Here is a 19,903-nt window from a genome sequence, read left to right on the forward strand (position 1 = left end):
ACATACATCACAGAAGGAGGCGGTCTACAGCAGAAACCCTGTCTGCCAGGGTACCTGACAATGGTCACTGATTGCTTTACCTGGGCAGCCTGGCCATTCTTTTGTGATAGCAAATGCTTCAATTCCTGAAACCAGGTCACAGGCTCACCCTGTTCATCCACAAAGACGCCCTTAAGACAGGTAAGCAGAAGACAATGGAGAGGCTTCCCCATTTCCTTCCTTCTTTGCAGAGAAATATTTGGGGTCAATTTAGGAGAGTCAATATGGCTTTGGGATTGCTCTCCTGTACTATTTCGGACACGTGGTTTATATACTTACATATGTGTTTGTCTTGCAAATTTATGAGCATATGACTGATATATATGAGACCCTAGAATTCATTTAACAAATCTGGTGTGTGGGGAGCTCTGGGCTGCCACTTGGATGAGGAGGATGTTGTCTGGATGCTGCAAAACGAGACACCAGCCGCTTCAAATCTGCAGTGGACAAGCTCTCTGTTAACTCTGTCCAAAGGTGCCCAGCAGGCAATGTGGCATCGCTGCTGTGTCCACACTAGGGCATAAATACCCACTCCTGTGGGTCACAGCTTCCGCTGGGCACTTTTGATTCCATGCCTCCCAAATCCACCTCCCTCTTTCCTGTCCCCACTGGTGGGCAGTGCCGGGTGGGAGGGTCTCACACACTTTGTGGCCCCCTCTCTGCCCTGTGCCCCACAGCGCCAGCCAGGATGAGGTGTGAGTGGCAGGATTTGGCCCAGGAGGACGTGTCGGGTTCCGGGTGGGGTGGGCGTGACGTCACCCTGAACAGCTGGACCAAACATCTCCCCCACCTGAGCATGGGGGGGGGGGGCTAACAGTGTTTTTAATAACCAACAGACAAAGAAATAAGTCACTGCTGAGGTGCGGCCCCAGTTGTGATGCCCAAAGAGGTTGTGGTGACCCAGTTGTGATGCCCAAAGAGGTTGTGGTGACGCGTCCACAGCTGCTCCCATTGGCTGGGGGCTGTCTATGATGTCGCAAAGGCACCTGTCAGTCGCCTGGCTATAAAGGAGGCCTCTCCCTCTTCCCAGCACAGACCTCGGTGGGCAGCAGCTGTGGCACTCAGCTCTGGAGGGTCTCCTTCCTCATGGATGCAAAATGGCAGGAGGAAGGAGGCACTCATCCTGCAATGGGATGCTGAGGAACAGGCAGAAGGCAAGTTCGCTTGCTGGGTGGGATCGCAGCTTGAAGGCAGCTGATTCTCACAGTCAGAATCTGGCTGGTGTCTGGTAACAGACCTGGCAGAAGCCGGCAGGTGTTGGTGGCTGGTGGAGTTTGCAGTCAGAAGCCAGCGGGTGCCGTAAGGTGCTGCAGATGTCAGCTGGCTGAAGGTCTCCTTTGGAAGTCAGTCGACAGAAGCTGTGTGGATATTCATGACTTGAAGCTGGGTGTGTGTGTGTGTGTGTGTGTGTGTGTGTGTGTGAATGCGTCCACAGACATTCCTCACGGGATGGCAGACGGCGTGTGTCCGCGAGTGCAAATGGGAGGTTTCGAATGGTGTGTGTCTGTGTGTGTGAATGGGAGCATTCGGACGTGGTCCAGGTAAGTAGTGTTGTGGCTGGGAAATAGGTGCTCAGAGGGTGGCAGATGCCATCCTCTGGGCACAGGGTGAATGGAACCAGTGGATATTCATGAGTAGAAACCAGCGGAAGTTGACCAGGACGTCCGGGGTGAAGTTGCCAGGCAGCAGCCAGTGGAGGGTCTGGCTGAGGCTGCTGGACAGAGGCCATCCCACTCAACGTCTTGTTTGCCTTCCAGGAAGCCGGTGAGGTTTCCCCAAGACGGATCGTGAAAGTAATGAAGAGAACAGCAGGACTGAAGCAAGGCGGTTTATTTTCCTAAATAAATGCCTTTTTTAAAAAAGTAAAACTGTGTCTGACTGGTTTCATATAATACAAATGCAATGCTAAGTTTCTAAATACATACATGTTTAGTCATCTTTCCCATGGGGTTTTTTGCAGCTGTTTCTGTAGTTGCCAATGGCTACAATGATGTCATTGGCTACGATGATGTCAAAGTGTAATGGCTACGATGATGTCAAAGTTTCTGTGATGTCACAAACAGACATGGATGGCTGAGAGGGAAAGCTGGAGGGGTAGGGATAGAAAGACAGAGTGAGAAAGGCTAGAGAACTAGATGGCTTTAAAAGAAGACTGGACAAATTCATGGATTCAGTGGGTGCCAGAAGTTGCTGCAGATGTCAGCTTTTTGAAGGTCTCCTCTGGATGTCAGTTGACAGAAGCTGTGTGGAGATTCATGGCTTGAAGCTGGTATGTTTGTGTGTGTTTATGAATGGAGAGCGGCTGGTGAGCAAATGCGTCCACAGGGATTCTTCATGGGATGGTGTGTGTCTGCGTGTGCGAACAGGAGCCTTCGGACGTGGTCAAGGTGAACAGTCCTTGTGTCTGGGAAACGCATGTTCCATGTGTTAAGTCTATTCTGTCAACATATAGAAGAAGAGAACAAGAAGAACATACATTGAAAGAAGACTGGAAAAGGCTGACTGAATATATGGGGAATAACTATGTACACATTTCTCGTTGAGACTATGCCTGACCTGACTCATGTTGACCAGCTGATAATTGTGGTTTGATTCTGAGCCACTGTCCCCTCCTGCCACTTCCCTTTCCCTGCCGGCAGCTTCCCCATTCCTTTTCTGGCTCTCCTGGGACACCCCCAGGGTGACCTTCCTCTTCTGCAGGGGTGAAACGAGGCTTTCTTTCACCCGGGTCAGAGACTCAGTTTGGCACCCCTTCACACACATAGTAGTAGGAGTAGGAGTAGTTGAAGAAGAAGAAGAAAATGTGATAATGATCAGGTGCATACCAGAGAGTAAGCCCTATTGAACTCAGTGAGACTTACTTCTCAGTAGTAAAGGCTTGCACTTTAAGGCTCTAAAGAGTAAAATAAAATAAAATAATAAATACTCCACAAGTTTCCTTGAAAAATTACTGGCTGCTGAACCAAGAATAGCTCTCAGACCCAGGAATTGGTACACAATGCAATCAAAATATGGGTCAAGCAAAAGTGTGGTGCACCCGAACTTGTCTATTAATTCAAATGATAGCTCTGAGTAGAACCTAGTTGGCTACCATGAAGTATTATGTTATATAGTCGTGTTAAAAGTCTGTTAGGTCTCAGGGTAAAGAAGCAAGTCTGAAAGTGAATTAGATTTGCAGTACAGACTGCCTCAATTCACCTTCCTGCCCTGGCATTTACCATATTTTTTCATGTATAACCTGCCCCCACGTATAAGACACCCCCTATTTTGGGGGACTCCAAATTGAGAAAATGGGGGGGGGGGGAGATTGTATCTGTGTATAAAATGACCCACAATTCTGAACCTATTTTTTAAATTAAAAACCCTAGTCTTATACACAGAAAAGTACGGTATCTCTTGAGGCTGTCAGCCAACCTTTTCTCTTGGGCCCAGAGTCCTCGACTCCCTTGGCCAGAGCAGCTGCCCCTTTAGACATCTCTGACAGTCGCTCAACAAGGCAGGGAGTTTCAGATCAGGCATGCTGTCCTGCCAACCTCACGGTTCAGGCAAGAGACCCCAAGAGCATAAAATTCAAATCTTTCATACATTTACCTACATAGAATCATAGAATTTGGGAGTTGGGTCATCTCAATGAAAGCATCTATGGCAGATGTCCATCCAACCTCTGCTTAGAAGCCTCCAGCGGAGGAGAGTCCACGTGGAACACATCTGCAGTTACACTGGCTCCGTGTTTATTCATTCTTCCCCCTCTTATCTTCTCAGCAGTTTCTAACCAGCACCATGCTCTCCCGCCCCCCTTTAACCTTTTCCCTTCGTTTCCAGGTTCCCCATTTCAATGGTCACTGAACCACAGATTTAATCCCACAGCTGCCACACCTCCCTGACTTCCCCAAACTTACTCAACCGCATATTCTTTAACATGTCACATTAGCATGCTAATGCAAGCATTGCCATTTTTTTCGTAATTTTCCAGAACTCTCTTTCTCTCTCCCGCTCACTCTATTTCCATGCTGACAAGGACTGAACAGGAACGCTTTTGCGCCACTCATGTTCTCCCACCATTGAGGAAGCGCATGGAGCTCTCTGGCCAAGGGGGCTCTTGATTCTTCTGCAGGCCTCTTCTCGGCATTCCTGGCTGGCTCTGAGCCCACCTTCCCCATCTTCTTACTGCTCCTGATGCTAAGAGGGAGGCAGACCTGATGGCTCCAGCACAACCCACTTCCTCCTGCCAGGAGGTCACTCACCTGGACTTGGCGGCTGGTCCAGGCACTCCTGAAAGGGGATTCCCAGAGCTGCAAGCCTGAACTGCCAGGGAAGAGTTGCAGGAAGGGAGCTTGTCTGTGGGTCAGACACAAACCCAAATCGTGTCTTCCCCCCCAACACACACACAGAGAGACCTCCTATTTCTCCCCAAACCAATGACCCAGAAGCTGCTCTTCTGATGGTGAACACTTGAGTCATCTTTCTCTATGGGATGGTCATATTTTACAACAACAACATAACAGCTTGCTGGATCGGGCCCATCTAGTCCAGCATCCTGTTCTCAAAGGGGCTGAAGAGTTGCCTGTGAGGAGCCAGCAAGCAGGATTTTAGCACCAGCAGGGGCAGAACTAGTTGTTTGCAAACGTGGCCCCCGCCAAGGGCACACACCCCACAGGGCTGCCGAAATCATGCTACTCTGCCTGAACTTTCTTTAATTTATCCTGAGTCTTTTGGGGGTTTTGATGATTGCAGAGGTATTGCTCAAGACCTGTTTATCAGTGGTGTGCAAGGCTTACTTGGGCAAACACTCGCCTTGTGTAAGACTTCAGTGTTGAATGGAACTGTCTCCCCCTGCCCCACCCCTAAAGCACAAGATGTCAGTTTTGCCCACTGCGAATCACGATAACTTTTGCTCAGAATTCACTAGGGACTAGGGCCTTGGTAAGGAAATCAGCCCTGAGTGCTCACTGGAAGGACAGATCCTGAAGCTGAGGCCACCTCATGATAAGAGAGGACTCCCTGGAAAAGACCCTGATGTTGGGAAAGATGGAGGGCACAAGGAGAAGGGGATGACAGAGGACGAGATGGTGGGACAGTGTTCTCGAAGCTACCAGAATGAGTTTGACCAAACTGCGGGAGGCAGTGGAAGACAGGAGTGCCTGGCGTGCTCTGGTCCAGGGGGTCACAAAGAGGCGGACACGACTAAACAACAGGGCCTTGGTAGCCCTGGTCAGTTTAGGTATATGACGTAGGTTTAGCAGGGTCAGTCTGGAAGCTGCATCTGTGTGGGTGGAATGTATGAGGCTTGCAAACCAGTCTGCTTGTCAGGGAATGGCTTTGGCTGACTACTTAAGAACCATGATTAGCATAATCAACGAATCGTAGAGTTGAGGGGTCATTTAGTCCAACTGCAATGCAGGAATGCAGTTCCTCTGTGCCCTAGAACAGATGGGTACCTCCATCTGGTTTATTTCCACACATATATCACCACCCACCAGTGAGCTTGACATTGATACCAGGAAAGGTCCGAGAACAGACAATTCAACAGTCAGTCTATGAGAACTTAGAAAAGGATGCTGTGATTCTAAAGATCCAGCATAGGTTTCTCAAAGATAAGTCATGTCAGATGAACTCAATTTCTTTTTTTTTCTTTTTTTGATGGAGTAACAAGCTTGGTAGATCAGGGGAATGCTGTGGACATAGCGTATCTTGATTTCAGTAAGTTCTTTTGACAAAGTCCTCCATGATATTCTCTCGAGGAAGCTGGTAAAATGTGGGTTGAACGAGGTAACTGTTGGGTGGATGTGTAGCTGGTTGGCTGCTCCCATTGGCTATGGGTTGTCTATGATGTCACAAAGGCACCTGTCAGTTGCCTGGCTATAAAGGTGGCCTCTCCCTCTTCCCAGCCCAGACCTTGGTGGGCAGTAGCTCTGGGGGGTCTTCTTCCTCAGGGAGGCAAAATGGCAGGAGGAAGGAGGCACTCATTACAAATACAGACATGGCCCCCCACCCAGGGAGCGACCAGGGGGGCAACACTAGACATCCGCAGAGGCAGTTGAGGAAGTCAGGTGTTCTGAAAGCCCATCTCCAGACAAGTCCTGAGGGCAAGGATATGGAAAGAGTTTTATTGTTCTTTTGGTGATGGGGACTTAAGAGGTGTTGGGAAAGGGGTCTGATAAAGGGACCTCATGTTGAACTTGTGTCACCCTTGTAGACCCCTCCCCATTTGTGACATGCTAGTGATGTAGTGATGATGTACCAGTGATGCTGCTCCAAGTGTATTCCTGGGGGATAGAGGGAAGGTTTAAAAGAGGAGGTCACCCCATGCTAGGGGTTCTTACTCCTGGGGGGAACTGTTGCGCAACAATAAAGATCATGGTCTACTGACTGCTGTTTTGCTCCAAATTACTTGGCTGGAACCTCCTTCTTTTACTGACTGCATGGACCCACAGGGGACTCGCACCCTGATAAGTTGAGTAGTCTCTCACCCCGGAATTTTTTCCATAATAAGGTCAAAAAATAATAATAAAGAGGTGAATTTAGAGACAAGGCAGGAAGGTGAATTGGGACAACCACTGGGCAGCCTAGCATGTCTAAACAACACATTTAAACCTAGTTAAAGCCAAATCCAGACTTGCTTAATTATTCTGAGGAGTGTAAATCTCCAAGGGACTGGAACTTGCCTTCAAAAAAATGCAATTTCTGGACTCCTAGAACTGTAAGACTCTGTCCCCTCCAACTGGGCGCAGACTCTGACCTGCAAGAGGAAGTAATATTTGACCCCAGGCAGTGCCAAGTGATTTGAATATATGAAGCCTCCAATTTCTCATTTAACACATGTTTGAACAAACACTAAAAGCCATATTTATTTTGGCCACATCCCAGCCATGCCCATTAAAACACAAAGTCAATAGTCTGATTGCATTGACAGCATCAGTCTACCTATGTGAGGTCAAGAGGCTCTCTGAAGAATTTCATAGCAACCTTCTGGATCAGACCAGAGGTCCATCTCCTCGTCCAGAATCCTGTTCTCTCCGTTGCCAACCAGGTGCCCATGGGGAGCCCACCAGAAGGAGAGGAGCGAAACAGCGCTCTCGCTACTTGTGGTTCCCAGTTACTGGCCTTCGGAGGAGGAAGAACATCATCACCATGACTAGCAGCCATTGAAGGCCTTAGTTGCCATCTGGCACTCAACTGCCATAGATCACAGAGTGTGGTGGTCATGGCAGGGCTCAGGAAATCCCACACTGGCTGCGTCCAATACATACTCGGGATGCAAACGGGATCTGTTCTGGAGCCCCGTTCACATCCTGAACAGAACACAAGATGCGACGGCTGTCTGCGCATGCACGGGTTCTGTTACTTCTGGGTTGCCGCGGAGCGCAACGCGCTCTACCCGAAGCACATTCAACTAAAGGCATTACTGTACTCACTTTAGCATCCACCTGCCCTCTAAATGCAATAAGGATATATTGCTAAACTCAAGGCAGATCCCCTGGTGATAAGGCGGTGCAAATTCCCCCTCTTGGCAGAGATGTAGAAACCACACAAGCTGCGTGAGAAGACGGATGTAAACAGTGGATCTTGATAGCCAAATTCCCGCCTTCCTGATTGGTTGGGTTGTTCTGAGTCAAACAGGAACTGCCTGTTTGAAGGGGGATAAAACCAGGAGGGACAGGACTCAGCTGGAAGCAGAGAGGTCTCTGTGTCAGTTTCAAGAGAACAACCTGGGCTTGCCAAGCCACCAAGAAGGACAACAGGCGCTGATCCCAAGAAAGAGAGCCAAGGTAAGTCTGGGAAATCCATTGGACGTGAGCCTTGAAGCCTAGAACATGCCTAGAAGTCTTGACCCTCAATGGGCAGATCTGAAATGGCATTGTTATTCTTAAGGTTTTATATAGGACTGTTAGGAATCTTTGGAGGACGACCGTTCTCCTGCCCAACGTGGTCCTTGATTGACCTGAATGCCTCTTCAGCACTCCTGGCTGCAACCAAAGCCCTCTGAGGCTGCTAAGGGGGCCAGACCCCCCATGGCTCCTGCAGGCGGCTGTCCCTCACTGCCATATCCACTCTGCCCTTGCAGGATGCTCCCCACCTGGACTTGGCTGCTGGCCCTGGTGCTCCTGGCAGGCCATGCGGAGGCCCAGAGCTGCAAGCCAGAACTGCAAGGCATTGGTAAGACATGGGGGACGCAAGGGCCAGTCTATGGGTCAAAGCAACACTTTGGAGCTTTATTACAAGCAAGCATGAGATAGACTTTATTAAGGAAATAGGATTCCGTTTCAGTCTGTTGGCCCTGCTGTTTTTGGAGAGAGAGACTCTGGGTCAGCCTCATAGGATCATATAACTGTAGAGTTGAAAGGCACCCTGGGGTCATCTAGTCCAACCCCCTGCAATGCAGGAATCTCAACTCAAGCACCCAGGACAGGTGGCCCCAGGGAAGGAGAGTCCACCCCGTCTCGTGGGAGCCTGTTCCACTGCCAAGCAGCTCTTACTGTCAGAAAGCTTTCCCAAATGTTTAGTAGGAATCTCCTTTCTTGTAACGTAAGGCCATCAGTTCAAGTCCTACCCTCCAGAGCAGGGGAAAACAAGCTTGCACCATCTTCCAGGTGACAGCTCTTGAGATATTTGCAGATGGCTCTCATATCTCCTCTCAGGCTCCTCTTTTCCAGGCTAAGCATATTCAACTCCTTCAACCGTTCCTCATAGGGCTTGGTTTCCAGACCCTTGATCATCTTGGTCGCCCTCCTCTGCACACCTTCCAGCTTGTCAACCTCCTTCTTAAATTATGGTGGCCAGAATTGGACACAGTATTCCAAGGCAGAAGAGAGTGGAACGATTGCTTCCCTTGATCCGGACTTCTACTGATGTAGCCTAGAATAGCTTTCACTTTTTTTTGCTTCTGCATCATTCATCTTAAGTTGTGGTCCACCAAGACCCCTAGATCCTTTTCACAGGTACTGCTAGTAAGCGAGGGCAATTCAATAAAAAGTTTTGTTCTGTAAGCACCTCCTCATTTCTCTGAGCTTCTGTGGGGACCTGGGGCTTCCTTCTCTCAAGGAGGACACATGGCTGCGGTATAATTAAGAAATGCTACCACATCAGTGGTACCATATTCTTTAGTGTCACTGCTTGTTCTGAGCATGAAAGAAATTTAAGCTTAAAAATAATAATGAGCCTGCTGTTGCCTTCTTGTCTTGCTTGGGGGCTTCCCAGAAGTATTTGAGTGGATGAGACGGGCTGGTCTCTTATTGCATTATTATTTGTCCTTGTCCCCATCTTCTTTCTCTCATTCCCTGACTCCAGCTCGCAACCTGGCCAGAGGCCGCCCAACCTGTCAGTCCTCCGTCTTCCCCCACGAGATTATTGGAACAGCAAGCAAAGCCGTGGATGGGAACTGCGGTGGGGACTGGTTTAAAACGGGCACCTGCACCCACACGCAACTGGACACGGAGCCCTGGTGGCACGTGGACTTGGGCCAGCAGTACGCCATCTCTGCTGTGGTGGTGAAGAATCGTGGGGACTGCTGCGGTAAGAGACTCCAGGGAGCTGAGATCCGCGTGGGAGACTCTGTGGCTGACGATGGCAAGTCCAACCCCCTGTAAGTTGCAGTTGCCTCTTCCCAAAATCTCCTTCCAGAAATCTCCCTTCTTGTAACTTGGAGTCCTTGGTTCAGGTCCTCCCTTCCAGCCCAGGAGAAAAGAAGCTTGCTCCATCTTCCAGGTGACAGCTCTTGAGATATTTGGAGATGGCTCTCATATTTCCCTTTCTAGGCTAAACATCCCCAGTTCCACCAACCGTTCCTCATTAAGACTTGGTTCCCAGACTCTTGGCCATCTTGGTCGCCCTCCTCTGCACAGGTCCCAGCAAACACGATGTGTACAGTTTTAATTCTACCAACGTTTAATTGGGGGGGGGGTTGTTAATGATTGCTTTTCCGTGTGTTTTGCAGTTCTTCTTTTTATCTGTAAGCCTGTCATCGTCTGTTTCACGGGTGATTGAGGTCCCGGCAGGGGACATCTGGACCGAGGGCAAGATGGCGGGGTGGGAGCAGGAACGGGGGTCCAGAAGTCAGGAAGCCGAGGGTCCGAGGGTCAGAGAGTCAAGAAGCCGAGGGTCCGAGGGTCAAGAAGCAAGGAGTCACAAAGTCAGTGGTCCAAGGGTCAGGAAGCAGGGAGTCAAGAAGTCAGGGGTCCGAGGGTCAAGAAACAAGAAGCCAAACGCAGCAAGGCAGGGAACGTGTTGCTGTGGCAAAGAGTCGAAGGAAAATGCTGACCTTATATCCCTTCCCGGCTCTTGCCACCAGGTGCTGTGAGTTACCAATCGACCTTACCTGTGTGGCCGCACCTTGCCTCTTCAGAACAAACTTAGGAAGGCCCCAGTCCTGCAGAGTCCTATTGGTCACAGGGCCTGGCTCCTGCATGCACACCTGACAAAGCCATGCTGAGTCCCATCAGGGGAAAAGAGAGGGCATAAATAAAAACACCCCCCACCCCAATCCCTCCTTCTCATTCACTCTTTGTTCCCAGAAGACCCCACTTCCTGGACCAGACATGAAGTCCAGGCTTTCCTTGGTCTCCTCTCCTCTGCCCGACCTCTTCAGCACATCGCCAATTCACTTCGCTTCTCCCTCCTCTGTGAAGTTGCGCTTTCCTTAGCCAAAGCTCTGCTCCGCCATCAGCTCCTCACCCCCCTTGACCCCTGCGGCCCCCTCCTCCTGAGTCCTCCTCGGACTCCACCTGGCTGACTCCTGTCTGCTCTCTTCAGCCAGAAGCCACTGGCCACCAGGCCCTGCCCTTCCTCCAATCCCTCCGCTTGGAGATCCGTTAGACGCCCCTTGCCCTGCCTTGGCACAGCCATCTGGCCCCTCAGTCTTTGTGAAGACCTGGGCATGCAGTGGGCCCTGAAAACAACACCAGAGGTTAATAATGAAAATTGGGGAATGTGGGAAGCCACCTTTGAGCGATAGGAATGGGAGGGGGGCTGACATTTGGGAGTCCTTTCACATACAGCTTTGAGATTTTTCCCTTTAAAATCTAAAGCGGCATAGAAACAAAACGTATGAATAAATGTATGAAGATCCCCATAGACTGAGCTGTTTTGAATTCACCTCCACTTTCTCTCTCCAGCTGTGGGACCATCACAGACACCAGCCTTGGCTCCGTCAGCACCTTGTACTGCAATTGGCTCAAGGGCCGCTATGTCAGCGTCCACATCCCGGGAAGGGCCGAATACTTGACCTTGTGCGAGGTGGAGGTCTATGGCACCAAGGCAGAAGACCAGTGCTAGGGATCAGCAGTCTCTGCGCGTGTGTGTTGGGGGGTGAGGAAATAAAGAATTATTCTCCGGTAAACTTCCTCTGAATTGGCTTGTTTTGTCTCTCCCGCATCCCTCCCTGTGAGATAGATAGATAGATAGATAGATAGATAGATAGATAGATAGACTTGATTTGCATTGGCCAATGGCCATGGCAACATGAAACAAGCAAGATATACAAATAAAAAAACAGCAATGGGTATAAAGGGCAATCAAATAACCAAGATTATCGTTTGGATCCTCCCTGCGAGAGATGCTGTCCCTTGGCCTGCAGCACAGAACAGGCCATCTGCCATCTATGACCCACAAGTCTTCATTAGACCCACACTCAGGCCTTGGGATTTCATCCCAGAGAGGAAAGGTTCAAATCATAGAACTGTAGAGGTGGAAGAGACCCCAATCCAAGTCCCGGCAATGCGGGAATCTCACCTGAAGCATCCTTGAAAGATGGCCGCCCAACCTCTGCTTAAAAACCTCCAAGGAAGGAGAGACCGTTCCAAAGTCAAGCTGGTCATAATATTGGGGGCTTTTTAGCTGAGAAAAAGAAGGGGGGGGGCATAATAAGAGGCGTGTGAAATTATATATAGCACAGAGAAAATGGATAGGGAAAAGATTTTCTTCCTTTGTTCTCAACCAAAGCACTCAAGAAGGGATTTCTTCACAGTTAACCTGTGGAACTCCCTCCCACTTGAGGCAGTAATGGCCACCAACCTGGATAGCCATTATCGGAGAGGATTAGGCAAATGTGTGGAGGATTAGAAGGCTATCACTGGCTCCAAACATCATGGCTGGTGCCTTGGAATAATGGGAACCGCAGCGGGCAATTCCAGGGGAGTTTCTGCCGAGGGGAAATTCTGCCAAGCAAAGTCTGGAAAAAGAAGCCAAAGTCTCTGAGACCAGGGCAGTTGCAGAGGCCAGAAGAGAGCAACTCAGAGAAGGAGGGGTCCCTTTGGCACAAGGGGGGGCAGAGAGCAAGGGTGGCGACTTTAGTGAGGGGGGACTCAGATGGAGTTCCGACCCCTTCCACACCCCACAGGCTGTGCAGTGCACATTTCTGCACCCCGGGGAGCTGTGCCCCCCCACCTTGGACTCCTGAGCCTCCCCCCCCCCACACACACACCAGGGCAGGCAGCACCAGACCCCCCTGAACAGATCCCAGGGACTCTAAACCCCACGAAGCTGCTTTGCTGCCACCTGGCGGAGTCACTCGGCTGCTGCTAGCCTTGCCTGCTACCTCCTCGGCAGCAGCGTCAGAGCCTGCAGGATCAGGCCAGAGTCCTCTTCCCCCGGTGCCTGCAGGAAAGCCGCAAGCCTGGGATGACTCCCCACCCCTTATGTTTTGACACCCGACTGTGTTGTGCTCGAGGTGGGAGGGGCCGCAGCCCCGAACACAGGCAGGTGGGCTCAGGGAAAGTCCCCGGCCCCTCCAGGTAGAGCAGGCCTAGGCCTAGGCTCAGGAGGTTCAGAACATGAGAATGGCCTGCTATTCCTTTTCCCACAGTGGCCAACCAGAGAGCAGCACATGAGCGCAAGAGCAACTCTCCCCTCCCCTGGTTTCCAACCACCGGGATTCAGAATCCTCCCCACTTCAACATTAGAGGGCTCTTCACCCATTCCCAACCTGCGGAGATCTAAGGTTTCAGCTTAGATCTTATATGCTGTATTTTTCGCTCTATAGGACACACTTTCCCCCCTCCAAAAACTGGAGTGAATGCTGGCTCCTTGGCTTCAGCGATAGCAATGCGAAGCCTCCGAAGTGCAAAGGGAGCGCTCCCTCCGTGCTTCAGAGGCTTCGCGTTACTTTCACTGAAGCCTGGAGAGCGAGAGGCGCCGGTGCGCACCAACCCCTCTCGCTCTCCAGGCTTCAGGGATAGCCAGGAACTCGTGCTGCGCTCCAAAGGCTTCGGGTTCCTTTTGCTGAAGCCGGGAGAGCAAGACTCTCCTGGCTTCAGCAGAGAGGGAGAGTTGTGCAGCGCCCCTTCAGCCAAGCGGGAGGAGAAATGGAAGGGGCTCCGTTTCTCCTGCTGCTTCGCTGAAGGGGCGCTGAGCAGAGAGGGGGAGATTTTGTTTTTCTTGTTCTCCCCCTCTAAAACAAGGTGCGTCCTATGGTTGGGTGCGTCCTATAGAGCAAAAAATATGGTATTACTTGTTTCCCTTGTGGCAGGCGTTTCAAGCATCTGGATTCCATTTTTTTCATGGTGTTTTGATTTTAGGGCCCTTTTGATTTAAAAAGGCATCCACTCCACTTCTTTTCCTAACCACAACAGTAACACAAACTTGTGTTGTCTTACATATACACCTTGACTCTTCCTTCTTTCAAAGTCAATAAGGACCCATCAATTAACCTCTTCCTGATGGGTCCTAAACTTCTCCCAAGGTTCATGAGAACAGCTTTAGGAAATTGTGTGTTGGGGTGGAGAGAGAGATAATCTTCAGTGTTAACCCTTCCCTGCACTATCATCAGATGTGGGGAGCAACCAGGAGTTCTGGTCCTGAATAAAGGTACCCCTGCCCGTACGGGCCAGTCTTGACAGACTCTAGGGTTGTGCGCCCATCTCACTCAAAGAGGCCGGGGGCCAGCGCTGTCCGAAGACACTTCCGGGTCATGTGGCCAGCGTGACAACGCTGCTCTGGCAAGCCAGAGCCGCACACGGAAACACCGTTTACCTTCCCGCTAGTAAGCGGTCCCTATTTATCTACTTGCACCCGAGAGTGCTTTCGAACTGCTAGGTTGGCAGACACTGGGACCGAACAACGGGAGTGCACCCCGCCGCGGGGATTCGAACCGCCGACCTTTCGATCGGCAAGCCCTAGGTGCTGAGGCTTTAACCCACAGCGCCACCCGCGTCCCACCTGGTCCTGAATAGTGAGGAATAATGCACACAGGTGGGATTTCTACATCCATGTCATCAAAGAGCAGAATTCTCTGGCCTCCCTCGTTCTGTGACTTGTTCTCTTTGTGAGGGATCCCTGGCAAGTAGGACTTGCAGTCTCCACAAGGCGTCATTTGGCCTCCTCTATGGCTCTGGCAAAATCACAGACCCCCTTGGTTCTGATGAACAAATTGGAGAGACAAAAGAAGGCTGCTCAAAGGATATTTATTGGACAACCAACACCGATTCCATCAGTTCTGCCCGTGCCCCTTTCCACGCGACGCTTGGCTGCTTATTCCGAAGGCGCATCCTCCACTTTTGTCCCATAAACTTCCACCTCACACAAGGTCAGGATAGCTGGCTCTCCCGGGTGGTTCACGCTCACATAGCGACCCTTCATCCCCTGGCATTGGATGACACTGATGGAGCCACGATTATAATCTGTAATCTTCCCACAGCTGCAGAGGGGAAAGGGAGGTCAGCTGATGGTCAGCAGATAAAGCTGATGGACTACATGGAATTGGCGGAAATGACTGGCAGAATCAGAGACCAGGGAGAAGAGTCGGTGGAAGAAGATTGGAAAAAATTCAAAGTATACTTACAGAAATACTGCAAAATTAATGAATGTTAGAAGAATGCTGGAATGAAGTTATATGGTTTTAGCAGAAATGTTATAAAGAATTAAGCAGAAACTGATTATTAATGGGCCAAAGTGGAAAATTTAAAGATAGATTGTGTTAAGATAAATATAGAACAAAAAAATGAGAAAGATGGAAAGGATTTGCTGAAATAGCTAATTGAACCAGAATACAAAAAAGGGAGGTGTGAGGAGGTCGAGGAAAGAAGTAAATGAAAGGTAAAGATATGGAAATATTGGATGTGTTTTTAAATGTTTTTGTTTTTCTTGTTGTTTTGATGTATTGTTTTTTATTATTTTTATTTTTGATGTATTGTTTGTTAAACTTTTTATTGTTTTTTTCCCTTTTTTCTGTATCTATTAAACTTCTAATAAATATTATTTTTTTAAAAAAGGGGGGAGGTCAGCCTTGGGGTGTAAGCAATTCAGAATGACTCCATCTATTTCTATGGCTGTGGTAGCCCTGTAGTACAGCTGCCCAGGATTCCTAAAGCACTCCCTGATGGCACTCTCTGGACGTGACCATGCAGGTAGGAACAGAACCTCAGATTCCCCCCCACACGGTCCATCTCGGAGGATCGCATGGTCAGTGTTGTTGCATGACAGGATAGCTAATCTGTGGACCTCTGGATATTGTTGGGCTCTAGTCCCATCAACCAGCATGGCTGATAGTTATGGATGATGGGAGCTGTAGTCCAACAACGTCTAGAATCCTCTTTGCAACCAGAGGTACCAGTGTGTGTGTGTGTGTGTGTGTGTGTGTGTGTGTGTGTAAAATAGAAGTTAACTAATCCAGAGCAAGTGATCTTGAGGGTGTCTCCCGGGATGTAGTTGCTGAGGAGAGAGTGGGGAGGGGAGAATCAACTGGAACTTACAGAGGGTTGGTCTTGCCATGGTCAGCCACGGAGTCTCCCACACGGATCTGGGCTCCCAGGAGTCTACTGCCGCAGCAGTCCAAGCGGTTCTTCACCACCACGGCGGAGATGGAGTACTGCTCCCCCAGGTCCACATACCACCACGGTGCATCTTCAGAGTTGGTGTGGGTGCAGGAGCCATGGAAGAAGACCCCGTCAGAGTTCCCATCGACAGCTTTGCCGGCTGACGGATCTCTTGGATGGGGGTAAGTGGAGGACTGACAGGCTGGGCGGCCTCTGGCCAAGTTGACAGCTGGAGCAACAGCTTGATGGAAAGAAGACGGGGGGAAGTAAGAACACAAGAAGAGCCCCAACGCAGTGGGATCAGGCCCAAAGGGCCCATCCTGTTCTCCCAGTCGCCACCCAGATGCTTCCACTTTTCCTTCATAGTAAGAACTAGCAGTTAACCTACAGATAACAGCAATGCCAATAAGCCAGGAAAAATTGCCATTCTGTTTTACAAAATTTATATTGCATTTGCCAGTAAAACTCCCCACTAAATAATCAATAATTCTGGCAATTTGTGGGTGACCAGTTTCCAGGTGCGGAATTCGTCAGCTTTGGATGGGGTTGTGATGAGGAACAGAGTTTGGGGAAATTCCTCAATGCATCTTTCTTCCTGGAGCCTCATATGACCTCTGTGGCATAAAGAACCCGTTATCACCTTAGGCTGGTACATCAACTGTGCCCTTTCTCAGACAGGGATAGCTGGGCCGCTGTGATTCATGCGTTGGGGATGTCACAACTGGACTACTGTAATGCGTCCCATGTGGGCCTTCCCTTGATGTTGGTCCAGAACCTGAATCATAGAATAGAATCATAGAGTTGGAAGAGACCACAAGGGCCATCGAGTCCAACCCCCTGCCAAGCAGGAAACACCCTCAGAGCACTCCTGACATATGGTTGTCAAGCCTCTGCTTAAAGACCTCCAAAGAAGGAGACTCCACCACACTCCTTGGCAGCAAATTCCACTGTCGAACAGCTCTTACTGTCAGGAAGTTCTTCCTAATGTTTAGGTGGAATCTTCTTTCTTGTCGTTTGGATCCACTGCTCCGTGTCCGCTTCCCTGGAGCAGCAGAAAACAACCTTTCTCCCTCCTCTAGGTGACATCCTTTTATATATTTGAACATGGCTATCATATCACCCCTTAACCTCCTCTTCTCCAGGCTAAACATGCCCAGCTCCCTTAGCCGTTCCTCATAAGGCATCGTTTCCAGGCCTTTGACCATTTTGGTTGCCCTCCTCTGAACACGTTCCAGAGTGCAGAATATTTCAACCAGGTCCGCATGCAGACATATGACACCTGTGCTGAGGGAACTGCCAATCACCTGCCAGGCCCATGTCCAGGGTCTTGTTTCTTTTTCCCCCAAATTTTTTTTATTGACTTTCAACATTTAAAACATCCCATAAACACATACAAACATAAAAACAACAAAGAAAACACAACAATAAACCAAACACATATAAAAAAGATTATTTCTTCTAATACCCAACTTCTTCGCATTAATTGGTGACTTCCTCAAATCCCCTCTAACTGAATTTCATTATATCACTTTTATAGCAGTTCTCCAAATATATTTCTAATAATATTAACTCCTTTCATTTACAAACTTCTTCGCCTTTACTATTATTACAATCTTTAATACTTACTAAGACGTATTCTTATTCTACCCCTAAGCCTATTTGATACTTCCAAGAATTTTCTATTTATCTTGCACCACAATATTTAGCTAAGTATTCTTTAAATTTCTTCCAGTCTTCTTGTGTCTCCTCTTCTTTCTGGTTGCGGATATGTTCAAGGTCTTCTTTCTAACATCCAAAGACATAAATATCTCTGGGCCACTGTACCCAAACTTCCCCAGACGTGAAGGAGCTCTCAGATCAAGTGTCACCAACCATTTTGGACCAGTGGCTACATTTTGCTGTGGATTCCAATTATGCCCTGGTAGGGGAGTGGAGATTATATAACGCAAAATGATCAAGAGTATAATTATTGCTGCTTCTCCCTGCACTCTCAGGCAACCTTCTGTTTACTTTCTGCTCTCCCCTTGGAGGGAACAGTCTGGGCCCTATAGCTTGACACAGGGGGAAATTTCACTGTCCCATCATGGCTTGTCAGCTGATGGTTCAAGACTCGGTTCACCCTTCAGGCTTTGCAATGGATCACGGGAAAATATCACACACCCCTACCCATTAAGTAAGAGGACGCCCAGCTCTACCTCTCTTTCAAATCAGAACCAGTGAAGGCGGTGAAGGTCCTGTGTGAGTGTCTAGAGGCGGTTAGAGGATGGATGGCGGCTAACAGATTGAGGTTGAATCCTGACAAGACAGAAGTACTGTTCTTGGGAGACAGGAGGCGGGCAGGGGTGGGGGACTCCCTGGTCCTGAATGGGGCAACTGTGCCCCTGAAGGACCAGGTGTGCAGCCTGGGAGTCATTTTGGACTCACAGCTGTCCATGGAGGTGCAGGTCAACTCTGTGTCCAGGGCAGCTGTTTACCAGCTCCATCTGGTATGCAGGATGAGACCCTCCCTGCCCGCAGACTGTCTCACCAGAGTGGTGCATGCTCTGGTTGTCTCCCACTTAGACTACTGCAATGTGCTCTACGTGGAGCTCCCTTTGAAGGTGACCTGGAAACTACAATTAATCCAGAACGCAGCAGCTAGACTGGTGACTGGGAGTGGCCGCTGGGACCACAAAACACCGGTTCTGAGAGATCTGCATTGGCTCCCAGGATGTTTCCGAGCACAATTCAAAGTGTTGGTGCTGACCTTGAAAGCCCTAAACGGCCTCAGCCCAGTATACCTGAAGGAGCGTCTCCATCCTCATCGTTCTGCCCAGACACTGAAGTCCAGCTCTGAGCGCCTTCTGGCGGTTCGCTCCCTGTGAGAAGCCAAGATGTCAAAGAGAACAACAACTACCAGACTTTTAGACGAAATGTGAAGGCAGCCCTGTTTAGGGAAGCTTTTAATGTTTGATGCATTACTTTATTTTAATATTGTGTTGAAAGCTGCCCAGAGTGGCTGGGGAAACCCAGCCAGATGGGCGGGTATAAATATTATTATTATTTATCATTATTATTATTATTATTATTATTATTATTATTATTATTATTCACCATCACAAAGCAGCTTATAAGCTACTGGTTTGGGGAGGAATAAGAGTGATCACAGGCAGGGGAACCATTTAGCTTCTCCCACAGACCCGCCCCACTTTCCCCCCTCTCTCCCCAGGTCTTACTAGAATGTTGCACTTCAGAATCGCAGCTCTGGGTCACCCAAAATCCGGCCAGGAACACCAGGGCCAGCAGCCAAGTCCGAGTGAGGATCATCCTGCAAGGGGGAGAACAGAAGGCAGTGAGCGGGGAGCCAGTAATGGAGTCATGGGGGGGGGGCTCCCCTTTAGCACCATTGCAGGACTAAGAGTCCTGGATTCAGAATCTGTGACTCGGCTGGTCGTAGGAACTGTCCTTCTCCAAAGTGCTGGAGATCCCTAACAATCAATTAACAGGCTTTAAAAAAAAGTAAATATACAGCTTTAGATCTACCCAATAAGGATCAGGACCTTCTTTTCTGCGGAGGAAGTTGTAGACTTCAATAATCATATCCAGTGGGTTTTCTCGACTTACCTTGCCTCTCTTTCTCGGGCTCTGCAGAAGCGTCTGTTGCTCTTGGTGGGACAGGAGACACAGGTTCTTCTCCCCCAACTGGAACTGAGACTTCCCTGCTTCCAGAGGACTCCTGCACCTCCAGGTTTTATCCCCTTCCCAATGGACAGCGCTTGCCTGACGTGGCTCAACTTGGCCAATCAGAAAGATGGTGACACCAGGATCTAGGGATCAAGATCAGGTTTTGACATCCTTCATCTGAGCAGGTTCTGAGTGGGCTTGTGTGGTTTCTGACTCTCTCCCAAGAGGAAATAACGGCACCTCCTTGGCAGGAGATGATTTTAGAAGAAGACATCCTCATTCCATTTATCCCATTTAGAGGTCAGGTGGGTGTCAAACTGAGCGCTGATACTGGCAGGTCCCGACCGCATCAGCTAAGCTCCAAAATGAACACTTTGTGGTCAGCCTTGTGGAAGCAGAATGAGTTATTTTGAACTTCCACCACGCCATTGCTCACCTCCATGTTCTCTGGGCAG

General features: G+C 49.4%; 2 protein-coding genes across 2 annotated transcripts; one reads left to right on the forward strand and one right to left on the reverse strand.

The window, feature by feature from the left end:
- Positions 1 to 1,017: 1,017 nt before the first annotated feature.
- LOC310681380 (fucolectin-like) lies at positions 1,018 to 11,374 on the forward strand. Its single transcript, XM_083449103.1, has 5 exons — positions 1,018 to 1,193; positions 7,554 to 7,808; positions 8,105 to 8,196; positions 9,328 to 9,622; positions 11,151 to 11,374. The coding sequence occupies exons 3-5, from the start codon at positions 8,106 to 8,108 to the stop codon at positions 11,308 to 11,310; spliced, it is 546 nt and encodes a 181-aa protein (XP_083305229.1). The 5' UTR covers positions 1,018 to 1,193; positions 7,554 to 7,808; position 8,105; the 3' UTR covers positions 11,311 to 11,374.
- Positions 11,375 to 14,419: 3,045 nt separating this feature from the next.
- LOC310681372 (fucolectin-like) lies at positions 14,420 to 19,564 on the reverse strand. Its single transcript, XM_083449095.1, has 5 exons — positions 19,389 to 19,564; positions 19,001 to 19,092; positions 18,566 to 18,643; positions 15,723 to 16,026; positions 14,420 to 14,668 (listed from the first exon to the last, which is right to left on the reverse strand). The coding sequence occupies exons 2-5, from the start codon at positions 19,089 to 19,091 to the stop codon at positions 14,503 to 14,505; spliced, it is 639 nt and encodes a 212-aa protein (XP_083305221.1). The 5' UTR covers position 19,092; positions 19,389 to 19,564; the 3' UTR covers positions 14,420 to 14,502.
- Between the last annotated feature and the right edge of the window lie 339 nt (positions 19,565 to 19,903).

This window comes from Podarcis tiliguerta (assembly GCF_965153285.1).
Source record: "Podarcis tiliguerta genome assembly, chromosome: 7".
Classification (NCBI taxonomy): domain Eukaryota; kingdom Metazoa; phylum Chordata; class Lepidosauria; order Squamata; family Lacertidae; genus Podarcis; species Podarcis tiliguerta.